Raw genomic sequence first — 12,282 nt, forward strand, 5'->3', positions numbered from 1 at the left:
CAGTGGAAACAACCTAATTCTGATTCCATATTGATTCCAGAATCCACCCACCAACGCCCACAGAAGGAATAATTAATTCATTGTTTAAAAAAACTGAACACGGGCATTGGATAGCATGAATTGATTTATTAATCACTGTATTTATTAATTATTGTTACAGTTATGATATATATAATTTTATATCTATTTATATTGTTTTTTTAAATGACCATTTTCATTATTTTATTTCATTTAGTCCTGCATGTTGGATCTCAGAGCCTAAGACTTTCACTGTACTCTGGTAGTACACAATATCAGGTTTCCCATAATCCCACCTGCAACCCTTTACATGTGACTATTAAACACTCTGAATCAGACTCTGAATAAAGGCAAATCACCTGGAGGGATGGTATTTGTTCTCAGGTCTATTTCAAATGTGGGAATCAGTTAGTTCCACTATTGCTCAATGGTTAATAGAGGTGTTCACAATGGTTAATGCAGGTGTTCACAATGGTTAATGCAGGTGTTCACAATGGTTAATGCAGGTGTTCACAATGGTTAATACAGGTGTTCACAATGGTTAATACAGGTGTTCACAATGGTTAATACAGGTGTTCACAATGGTTAATACAGGTGTTCACAATGGTTAATACAGGTGTTCACAATGGTTAATACAGGTGTTCACAATGGTTAATTTGGGAGAAATGTGAATACAGCAATAATTGTTATTTTATTTAATAAAAATGCCACCCAGTGTTCTCACTATCATCCCCTATCTTTGATAAACACAGATATTAAACTGTTTTTCCAAATGTTGTCGTCCCGTCTCGAGATTTACAAATTGGTCCACACGGAACAAAGAGGATTTAAAAAGCATTTATCCTCAGATAACCGACTATTACTTACAGTATCTTACATGCTTCATCAGAAACAACAGGTCCTTGGGCTGTGTTTTCTCTCCATGCAGAAAAAGCTTTTGATAGACCAGAGATATGACCATTCTAGTCTGTCTTGGAACATATGGGAATTGGCTCATTAAATTGATTAAAATCCTATTTACCAATCCCACAGCCATAGTAACAACAGGCAACACCTGCTCTGCTCCGTCCGTTCAGCATCACTAGGAGCAGCAGACAAGGCGATCCAATTTCGCCTTTGCTATTCTTATTATCCATGGAACTCCTGCCCCAGGCAATTTGTCAATAGAAGGAAATAAAACCTATTTCCCTCAAATCTACTGATCACTTCATCTCATTATATGCAGAGGATATTGTACTATTATCTAGACAATGTATTTCAATCACTCCCAAATGCATTAAAGTTCATAGATAAATTCAACTTCATCTTAAGTTATAAAATGTACCTACTGCCTCTCAGGTCCCCGATGGAGGACTCCATCTCTACGTATGAATCCCAATCGTTTACCATTTAAAGTATTTGGGAGTAGATATAGTTCCTTCCTTAGATAAAACCATTGGCAGAAACTTTAACAGAACACTCAATTCAACCTGACCTCAGTAGATGGACTAACATCCCAGTTGCTTTAACCTGCAGAATATCTATTGTCAAAATGAATATATTGCCACTGTTGAATTTCTGTAGTTCAAAGCTTCCCATGGCTCCCCCTTCTGGCTATTGGGATCAAATTCATAGTGCTGTTTCTGGGTGGTAAGGGAGGATGTGGGTAGGTGGATTGGAACTAAGGGGGGGGAATGGGTTGGGGTTATCTTTTGTATGCATTTCTATATTTTTTTTTTGTACCTATAACCACCTCTCTGAAAAAAATGACTAAACTAAATAAAAAGTTGGTCACGTCAGGCAACCCCAGTTTATAACATGAACCCCAGTTTATAACATGAACCCCAGTTTATAACATGAACCCCAGTTTATAACATGAACCCCAGTTTATAACATGAACCCGTTCATAACATGAACCCCAGTTCATAACATCAACCCGTTCATAGGGGCGGCAGGGTAGCCTAGTGGTTAGAGCGTTGGACTAGTAACCGGAAGGTTGTGAGTTCAAACCCCCGAGCTGACAAGGTACAAATCTGTCGTTCTGCCCCTGAACAGGCAGTTAACCCACTGTTCCCAGGCCGTCATTGAAAATAAGAATTTGTTCTTAACTGACTTGCCTGGTTAAATAAAGGTAAAATAAAATAAAAAATAAAAATAACATGAACCTCAGTTCATAACATCAACCCCAGTTCATAATCCTTAAACAGTTCTGGTGCTTAAATTGTGTCAGCCATAAAGTGTGAGGATCCCTACTACACAAATGTATTTGGGAGATGTCCTCATTCAGTCCATTATCAACTCGCAATAGATTCCATAAGAATAGAGGCTACAGCCATATCAGGACTTTAACAGATTCCAGATCTGCTAGTTTCCACCCTAATGGTTAAGGTTAGGTGTTGGTCTAGGTAAAACTAGTTTCCTCCCTAATGGTTAAGGTTAGGTGTTGGTCTAGGTAAAACTAGTTTCCACCCTAATGGTTAAGGTTAGGTGTTGGTCTAGGTAAAACTAGTTTCCACCCTAATGGTTAAGGTTAGGTGTTGGTCTAGGTAAAACTAGTTTCCACCCTAATGGTTAAGGTTAGGTGTTGGTCTAGGTAAAACTAGTTTCCTCCCTAATGGTTAAGGTTAGGTGTTGGTCTAGGTAAAACTAGTTTCCACCCTAATGGTTAAGGTTAGGTGTTGGTCTAGGTAAAACTAGTTTCCACACTAATGGTTAAGGTTAGGTGTTGGTCTAGGTAAAACTAGTTTCCTCCCTAATGGTTAAGGTTAGGTGTTGGTCTAGGTAAAACTAGTTTCCACCCTAATGGTTAAGGTTAGGTGTTGGTCTAGGTAAAACTAGTTTCCACCCTAATGGTTAAGGTTAGGTGTTGGTCTAGGTAAAACTAGTTTCCACCCTAATGGTTAAGGTTAGGTGTTGGTCTAGGTAAAAGTAGTTTCCACCCTAATGGTTAAGGTTAGGTGTTGGTCTAGGTAAAACTAGTTTCCACCCTAATGGTTAAGGTTAGGTGTTGGTCTAGGTAAAACTAGTTTCCTCCCTTATGGCTAATGGTTAAGGTTAGGTGTTGGTCTAGGTAAAACTAGTTTCCACCCTAATGGTTAAGGTTAGGTGTTGGTCTAGGTAAAACTAGTTTCCTCCCTAATGGTTAAGGTTAGGTGTTGGTCTAGGTAAAACTAGTTTCCACCCTAATGGTTAAGGTTAGGTGTTGGTCTAGGTAAAACTAGTTTCCACCCTAATGGTTAAGGTTAGGTGTTGGTCTAGGTAAAACTAGTTTCCTCCCTAATGGTTAAGGTTAGGTGTTGGTCTAGGTAAAACTAGTTTCCACCCTAATGGTGAAGGTTAGGTGTTGGTCTAGGTAAAACTAGTTACCACCCTAATGGTTAAGGTTAGGTGTTGGTCTAGGTAAAACTCCCTAATGGTTAAGGTTAGGTGTTGGTCTAGGTAAAACTAGTTTCCACCCTAATGGTTAAGGTTAGGTGTTGGTCTGGGTAAAACTAGTTTCCACCCTAATGGTTAAGGTTAGGTGTTGGTCTAGGTAAAACTCGTTTCCACCCTAATGGTTAAGGTTAGGTGTTGGTCTAGGTAAAACTAGTTTCCTCCCTAATGGTTAAGGTTAGGTGTTGGTCTGGGTAAAACTAGTTTCCACCCTAATGGTTAAGGTTAGGTGTTGGTCTAGGTAAAGCTAGTTTCCACCCTAATGGTTAAGGTTAGGTGTTGGTCTAGGTAAAACTAGTTTCCACCCTAATGGTTAAGGTTAGGTGTTGGTCTAGGTAAAACTAGTTACCACCCTAATGGTTAAGGTTAGGTGTTGGTCTAGGTAAAACTACCCTAATGGTTAAGGTTAGGTGTTGGTCTAGGTAAAACTAGTTTCCACCCTAATGGTTAAGGTTAGGTGTTGGTCTGGGTAAAACTAGTTTCCACCCTAATGGTTAAGGTTAGGTGTTGGTCTAGGTAAAACTAGTTTCCACCCTAATGGTTAAGGTTAGGTGTTGGTCTAGGTAAAACTCGTTTCCACCCTAATGGTTAAGGTTAGATGTTGGTCTAGGTAAAACTAGTTTCCTCCCTAATGGTTAAGGTTAGGTGTTGGTCTGGGTAAAACTAGTTTCCACCCTAATGGTTAAGGTTAGGTGTTGGTCTAGGTAAAGCTAGTTTCCACCCTAATGGTTAAGGTTAGGTGTTGGTCTAGGTAAAACTAGTTTCCACCCTAATGGTTAAGGTTAGGTGTTGGTCTGGGTAAAACTAGTTTCCACCCTAATGGTTAAGGTTAGGTGTTGGTCTAGGTAAAACTAGTTTCCACCCTAATGGTTAAGGTTAGGTGTTGGTCTAGGTAAAGCTAGTTTCCACCCTAATGGTTAAGGTTAGGTCTTGGTCTAGGTAAAACTAGTTTCCTCCCTAATGGTTAAGGTTAGGTGTTGGTCTAGGTAAAACTAGTTTCCTCCCTAATGGTTAAGGTTAGGTGTTGGTCTGGGTAAAGCTAGTTTCCTCCCTAATGGTTAAGGTTAGGTGTTGGTCTAGGTAAAACTAGTTTCCTCCCTAATGGTTAAGGTTAGGTGTTGGTCTAGGTAAAGCTGGTTTCCACACTAATGGTTAAGGTAAGTGGTTGGACTAGTTCAACTCAACTGATTCAATATCTGCTGTCCCTCTGTCTGTAGGAGTTTTGACCGTGTGGTGGAGGAGTGGAGACAGTTCCATTGTGACCTGAACGACCTGAGCCAGTGGCTGACCGACATAGAACTGGTCCTCACTGAGGGAACAGGACCTGATGGACAACTGGACCTGGACACAGCCAGGACACACCAGGAGGTCAGTGTGTGTGTGTGTGTGTGTGTGTGTGTGTGTGTGTGTGTGTGTGTGTGTGTGTGTGAGAAATATAAATGTGTGTATAACTCACTCACTTCAATGAGAACTCTGACATGTTTTATTTATGATAAACACAATTATTTCCATAATCTGAATACGATCAAACAAATCAGACCAGTATGTTTACGTTAGCAACCGATGCGGTTGGGGAGTTTTGGTGAGAGAAAATGTCTGTCTTTGAACGTGAACAATACAGCTTCTCTTCTTAATTATCCAGCACTTTTCACGCTCTGGCGTTCATTACAGTAGAGGGAGGGAGAGAGAGAGGGAGAGCGAGAGGGAGAGAGAGAGAGAGGGAGAGAGAACGAGAGAGGGAGAGAGAGAGAACGAGAGAGGGAGAGAGAGAGAACGAGAGAGAGGGGAGAGGGAGAGGGAGAGGGGGAGAGAGGGAGGGAGAGAGAACGGGAGAGAGGGAGGGAGAGACTGAAAAACAAGGAGATTAACATTTGTATTGCTAATATTATATAGTATCTCTACAACTAACATCATCATAATTATCTGTAGGATGCGTGAAACAGCTAGCACTAGTTGCTTGTTGCCGTTAGAGTCCAATCTATCCAATACCTATAGTTGCTATCCATTATTCATACCAGATAACAGTCATTCTGTTGATTAATACAACTTTATTTCCTAGTTTTATGTTGATCAGTAGCCCCTCTCTCTTCCCTATAGGAGCTGGAGGAGGGTCTAGCCAGTCACATGCCTGTCCTGGCCGGGTTGAGCCAGACAGGGGAGAGGATCATTGGGCAGCTGTCGGCCCCTGATGGGCCACTGATGGAGAACAAGTTGGAGGCCCTGGGACAGCGCTGCAGGGCCGTGCAAAGACAGGTGCTGGACAGACAGCGCAGGTAACCACGGAGATGAACACTATGGAAACGGCATTTCGGGCCTCAAAAATGGTGTCCAATGGAAAAAGCATGTTTAAATATTTTTGTATGTTTATATGAGGAGGATTAACTAGAATGTTACTGTTACTATGGTGCAGATATGCACCAATAAAATAGTTGATCCATTTATCCAAATGTATGAATATTTTCTGCATCAATGTCCTAGGCTGTAATGTTTGATATCAGCATGATGGATCAGTATACAAATATATCCTAAACGTTAGGATTAGGCATACACACAGCAGCCGTAGAGAAATAAATCTCAATCTGTGTGTGTTGAATGTGTGTTTGTACCTGTGTATGTGTGTGTGTATGTGTGTGTGTTTCTACCTGTGTATGTGTGTGCAGGCTGGCTGGAGGTGACCCTGCCTTATCAGAGCTGGTGAGGCGTAGTGGAGACCTGGCTCTGTGGCTGGAGGAGGCTGAGTGTGCTGTGAGCTCTCTTCCTGTCACCGCTACCGACAAGAACCTCAAAGAACTCAAGGTAAGGCTCAGGGCCAGAACCTGTTGCCCCCCTAACCCACATCTTTTCCAACCCCTTCATTCACCCCTTAATAATCCAATTACCCCCTTTTCATCTCCCTGTTACTTCCCTTTCATCTCTCCCTAACCCTCCTTCACCTCTCTCTCATCTCTCCCTAACCCTCCTTCACCTCTCTCTCATCTCTCCCTAACCCTCCTTCACCTCTCTCTCATCTCTCCCTAACCCTCCTTCACCTCTCTCTCATCTCTCCCTAACCCTCCTTTACCTCTCATCTCTCCCTAACCCTCCTTCACCTCTCTCTCATCTCTCCCTAACCCTCCTTCACCTCTCTCTCATCTCTCCCTAACCCTCCTTTACCTCTCATCTCTCCCTAACCCTCCTTCACCTCTCTCTCATCTCTCCCTAACCCTCCTTTACCTCTCATCTCTCCCTAACCCTCCTTCACCTCTCTTTCACCTATCTCACTCTAGACCCTGGCTGATGAGATGGACGCCCAGAACGAGCGTCTTGGTTGGCTGAACAAGAACGGCCCCCAGATTCTGGCCAATCAGAGTGTGAGTCCTCAGGAGAGAGATCAGCACATGAGCAAACTTAGGACCATCAACCTCAACTGGAGCAAGGTGAGAAGGACCTATTCAACCTACATTTCCTAATGAACCTAATGCAACTAAGTAGCCTTAATGTCAACTTAAACTGGAGAAGAGAGTAACAATAAAAAATTGACAATCTCTCTCCTTTACCTTCTCTCCATTCCTTGTCTGTCTGTCTCTTTGTCTCTGTTTTCCTGCTTCTCCTTTAGGTGACTCAAGAGTTGTTAGATAAAGTAGGAGAGGTTGAGGGGAACCTACAGAGTCATGGTCAGTTCCAGGACAAGATGAACAGAATGACCGACTGGGTCCAGGTCACACACCAGAGCCTCAGTGGGAGAGGTGTAAGCCCTGCAGAGAGCCAGGTAATACTCACACACATCACGTTGGCTAACCACGCTAAATTGAAGATGCCTAGGCAGAACCTTAAATCCAGTGTTTTATTGTACTTTGTTAACAAGGTCTCTTTATTTGATTGGACCATAACTGTCTCCTTTAGATGGAGACATTCAGCCACTCCTGTCTGTCTGTCTCTATGTTCGTCTGTCTCTCTCTGTGTTGTAGGTTCTGGCAGCAGCTATGAGGGAGCGTAAGAGAGAGCTTGAGGAACTGTTGGCCCGCTCCATAGAACTACAAAGACGACAACAGCTGCTTCCCCTGGAGAAGGTCTGCTTTGGCCAACAACAAGCATAACACAGTTGCATCAACACACAATGAACAAAAAATACCCCATGAAACAACAGGACAAAAACGACATGTTTGTTAAACTGTAGTCACAATCGACTGTAACTCCAAGTGAAGACAGATGTGTGTGTGCTCTCCTGTGCCCCCTGTGTGTAGAGTAAGGTAGAGCAGCTGGCGGCAGACTGGAAGGCTCTGGACGGAAGGTTGAAGGATTCTCAACACCCACCTATGTTGTCTCCCTTGCAACATCCTGTTTCTTCTCCATGGACCCACCATGTCGCCCAACAACAACAACTCTCAGGTAACTTAACCAGCATTATGAATTACTAGTTACTACTTTAACATTCCTATCTGTTTTTAACAACAGAATTTGGAATCTGGCAATGGCAAAACTGAATACAAATAAACATTGGATCGAATCAAATTGGCCTCTCTCTACCTCCCTCCTCCCCCCGTGTCCATCCCCAGTGTCAGTGGTCCCATCGGCAGTACAGATGGCCAGTCTGATGAGTGAGGACCGGCACCACCAGACCCCCCGCAGCCCAGAGCTGGTGGCCCCCACAGATCTGAACGAGACGGCCACAGAGCTGGCTGACTGGCTGCTGCTCATCACACAGATGCTCAAGTCCAACATCGTTACTGTAGGGGACACAGACGAGATACGCACCACCATGGGACGCCTACAGGTGTGTGTGAATTAATGGGGACTGGTGGAGTGTACTGGGTGATGACTTTAGTCACCGAGTGTGGCATATACTGTAACTTGCCATGAACATTGAGTGAGTCTGTGTATGTAGGTAAACCTCCATACCTGGGAGTCGTGTTTGTAATAGTATTTGCACCTTTGGTTGTGGTTACTGTAATATGTTCATGTAAAAAGGACTTTATAATGAAATATTCTGTCCAGGTGACTAAAAGTGACCTGGAGCAGCGTCACCCCCAGCTGGAGGACATCTTCACTCTGGCCCAGAACATAAAGAACAAGACCTCCAACCTGGATGTACGCACCTCCATCACTGAGAAACGTATGTACCGTATGCTCATAGGAGAAAGCAGGAAGGTACACCTCACCTACCCAACCTTGAATTCAAACTAACAACCCACAACTAGGGCTGTTGCAGTGACCGTATTACTGCCACACCGGCGGTCACGAGTCATGACGGCAGTCAAATTCCACGTGACCATTTAGTCAGGGTAATTAGGCTTCACCAAGCTCTGATGCTGCTGATGGTCATTAGTAGCCTACCAAATGTGCTAACTTCCTGGTACTCAGCACTCTATTGTCCCTCTAATTACTCTGACATCAATGCAAATGTAATCAAACACTTCATGAGAGCCCATGAGCTTATGTTGCGCAACATTTCTATAGGCTATGCAATTGCGTGAGGAAACAGAGTGATGGCCTCTATTAAAAACAGAAGGATCCCATCAGCTTTCTGTAGGCTAGGCCTATTGTATTTATTTCATTTCTCAACTTTCTAATATTAAGCACATTGCTTCTCTTTACAACGGGAGTATAGCCTAACTGGCTGGCATAAAAATAAAAAAAATCACCTGTGAATGATATATGATCACCTGTGAATGATATATGATCACCTGTGAATGATATATGATCACCTGTGAATGATATATGATCACCTGTGAATGATATATGATCACCTGTGAATGATATATGATCACCTGTGAATGATATATGATCACCTGTGAATGATATATGATCACCTGTGAATGATATATGATCACCTGTGAATGATATATGATCACCTGTGAATGATATATGATCACCTGTGAATGATATATGATCACCTGTGAATGATATATGATCACCTGTGAATGATATATGATCACCTGTGAATGATATATGATCACCTGTGAATGATATATGATCACCTGTGAATGATGCCCATCGCATGCTTTTTTTTGCGACTTTTTCAAATCATAGTCACGCACCTCATGTAGCCTAGCCCATAGGCCTATATGTTTTAATAAGGTCAGTATCACACCTCATGTAGCCTAGCCCATAGGCCTATATGTTTTAATAAGGTCAGTATCACACCACATGTAGCCTAGCCCATAGGCCTATATGTTTTAATAAGGTCAGTATCACACCTCATGTAGCCTAGCCCATAGACCTATATGTTTTAATAAGGTCAGTATCATACCTCATGTAGCCTAGCCCATAGACCTATATGTTTTAATAAGGTCAGTATCACACCTCATGTAGCCTAGCCCATAGGCCTATATGTTTTAATAAGGTCAGTATCACACCTCATGTAGCCTAGCCCATAGGCCTATATGTTTTAATAAGGTCAGTATCACACCTCATGTAGCCCAGCCCATAGGCCTATATGTTTTAATAAGGTCAGTATCACACCACATGTAGCCTAGCCCATAGGCCTATATGTTTTAATAAGGTCAGTATCATACCTCATGTAGCCTAGCCCATAGGCCTATATGTTTTAATAAGGTCAGTATCACACCTCATGTAGCCTAGCCCATAGGCCTATATGTTTTAATAAGGTCAGTATCACTCCTCATGTAGCCCAGCCCATAGGCCTATATGTTTTAATAAGGTCAGTATCACACCTCATGTAGCCCAGCCCATAGGCCTATATGTTTTAATAAGGTCAGTATCACACCACATGTAGCCTAGCCCATAGGCCTATATGTTTTAATAAGGTCAGTATCATACCTCATGTAGCCTAGCCCATAGGCCTATATGTTTTAATAAGGTCAGTATCACACCTCATGTAGCCTAGCCCATAGGCCTATATGTTTTAATAAGGTCAGTATCACACCTCATGTAGCCTAGCCCATAGGCCTATATGTTTTAATAAGGTCAGTATCACACCTCATGTAGCCCAGCCCATAGGCCTATATGTTTTAATAAGGTCAGTATCACACCTCATGTAGCCCAGCCCATAGGCCTATATGTTTTAATAAGGTCAGTATCACACCACATGTAGCCTAGCCCATAGGCCTATATGTTTTAATAAGGTCAGTATCATACCTCATGTAGCCTAGCCCATAGGCCTATATGTTTTAATAAGGTCAGTATCACACCTCATGTAGCCTAGCCCATAGGCCTATATGTTTTAATAAGGTCAGTATCACACCTCATGTAGCCTAGCCCATAGGCCTATATGTTTTAATAAGGTCAGTATCACACCTCATGTAGCCCAGCCCATAGGCCTATATGTTTTAATAAGGTCAGTATCACACCACATGTAGCCTAGCCCATAGGCCTATATGTTTTAATAAGGTCAGTATCATACCTCATGTAGCCTAGCCCATAGGCCTATATGTTTTAATAAGGTCAGTATCACACCTCATGTAGCCTAGCCCATAGGCCTATATGTTTTAATAAGGTCAGTATCACTCCTCATGTAGCCCAGCCCATAGGCCTATATGTTTTAATAAGGTCAGTATCACACCTCATGTAGCCCAGCCCATAGGCCTATATGTTTTAATAAGGTCAGTATCACACCACATGTAGCCTAGCCCATAGGCCTATATGTTTTAATAAGGTCAGTATCATACCTCATGTAGCCTAGCCCATAGGCCTATATGTTTTAATAAGGTCAGTATCACACCTCATGTAGCCTAGCCCATAGGCCTATATGTTTTAATAAGGTCAGTATCACACCTCATGTAGCCTAGCCCATAGGCCTATATGTTTTAATAAGGTCAGTATCACACCTCATGTAGCCTAGCCCATAGGCCTATATGTTTTAATAAGGTCAGTATCACACCTCATGTAGCCTAGCCCATAGGCCTATATGTTTTAATAAGGTCAGTATCACACCTCATGTAGCCTAGCCCATAGGCCTATATGTTTTAATAAGGTCAGTATCACACCACATGTAGCCTAGCCCATAGGCCTATATGTTTTAATAAGGTCAGTATCACACCACATGTAGCCTAGCCCATAGGCCTATATGTTTTAATTAGGTCAGTATCATACCTCATGTAGCCTAGCCCATAGGCCTATATGTTTTAATAAGGTCAGTATCATACCTCATGTAGCCTAGCCCATAGGCCTATATGTTTTAATAAGGTCAGTATCACACCTCATGTAGCCTAGCCCATAGGCCTATATGTTTTAATAAGGTCAGTATCACACCTCATGTAGCCTAGCCCATAGGCCTATATGTTTTAATAAGGTCAGTATCATACCTCATGTAGCCTAGCCCATAGGCCTATATGTTTTAATAAGGTCAGTATCACACCTCATGTAGCCTAGCCCATAGGCCTATATGTTTTAATAAGGTCAGTATCACACCTCATGTAGCCTAGCCCATAGGCCTATATGTTTTAATAAGGTCAGTATCACACCTCATGTAGCCCAGCCCATAGGCCTATATGTTTTAATAAGGTCAGTATCACACCTCATGTAGCCTAGCCCATAGGCCTATATGTTTTAATAAGGTCAGTATCACACCTCATGTAGCCTAGCCCATAGGCCTATATGTTTTAATAAGGTCAGTATCATACCTCATGTAGCCTAGCCCATAGGCCTATATGTTTTAATAAGGTCAGTATCACACCACATGTAGCCTAGCCCATAGGCCTATATGTTTTAATAAGGTCAGTATCACACCTCATGTAGCCTAGCCCATAGGCCTATATGTTTTAATAAGGTCAGTATCACACCTCATGTAGCCTAGCCCATAGGCCTATATGTTTTAATAAGGTCAGTATCACACCACATGTAGCCTAGCCCATAGGCCTATATGTTTTAATAAGGTCAGTATCACACCTCATATAGCCTAGCCCATAGGCCTAT

General features: G+C 42.4%; 1 protein-coding gene across 6 annotated transcripts in view; it reads left to right on the forward strand.

Moving 5' to 3' along the window:
* Positions 1-12,282, forward strand: part of LOC139407256 (utrophin) — a 334,795-nt gene that overhangs the window by 107,639 nt on the left and 214,874 nt on the right. For all 6 annotated transcript variants that reach the window (XM_071150875.1, XM_071150879.1, XM_071150876.1 and 3 more), the window contains 9 exons: positions 4,647-4,797; positions 5,527-5,702; positions 6,090-6,225; positions 6,696-6,845; positions 7,025-7,177; positions 7,377-7,478; positions 7,653-7,797; positions 7,965-8,182; positions 8,404-8,521. In XM_071150875.1, the coding sequence (XP_071006976.1) occupies positions 4,647-4,797; positions 5,527-5,702; positions 6,090-6,225; positions 6,696-6,845; positions 7,025-7,177; positions 7,377-7,478; positions 7,653-7,797; positions 7,965-8,182; positions 8,404-8,521 (1,349 nt within the window). The remainder of the gene's footprint in view (positions 1-4,646; positions 4,798-5,526; positions 5,703-6,089; positions 6,226-6,695; positions 6,846-7,024; positions 7,178-7,376; positions 7,479-7,652; positions 7,798-7,964; positions 8,183-8,403; positions 8,522-12,282) is intronic.

Source organism: Oncorhynchus clarkii, chromosome 4 (genome assembly GCF_045791955.1).
Source record: "Oncorhynchus clarkii lewisi isolate Uvic-CL-2024 chromosome 4, UVic_Ocla_1.0, whole genome shotgun sequence".
NCBI classification, from domain to species: domain Eukaryota; kingdom Metazoa; phylum Chordata; class Actinopteri; order Salmoniformes; family Salmonidae; genus Oncorhynchus; species Oncorhynchus clarkii.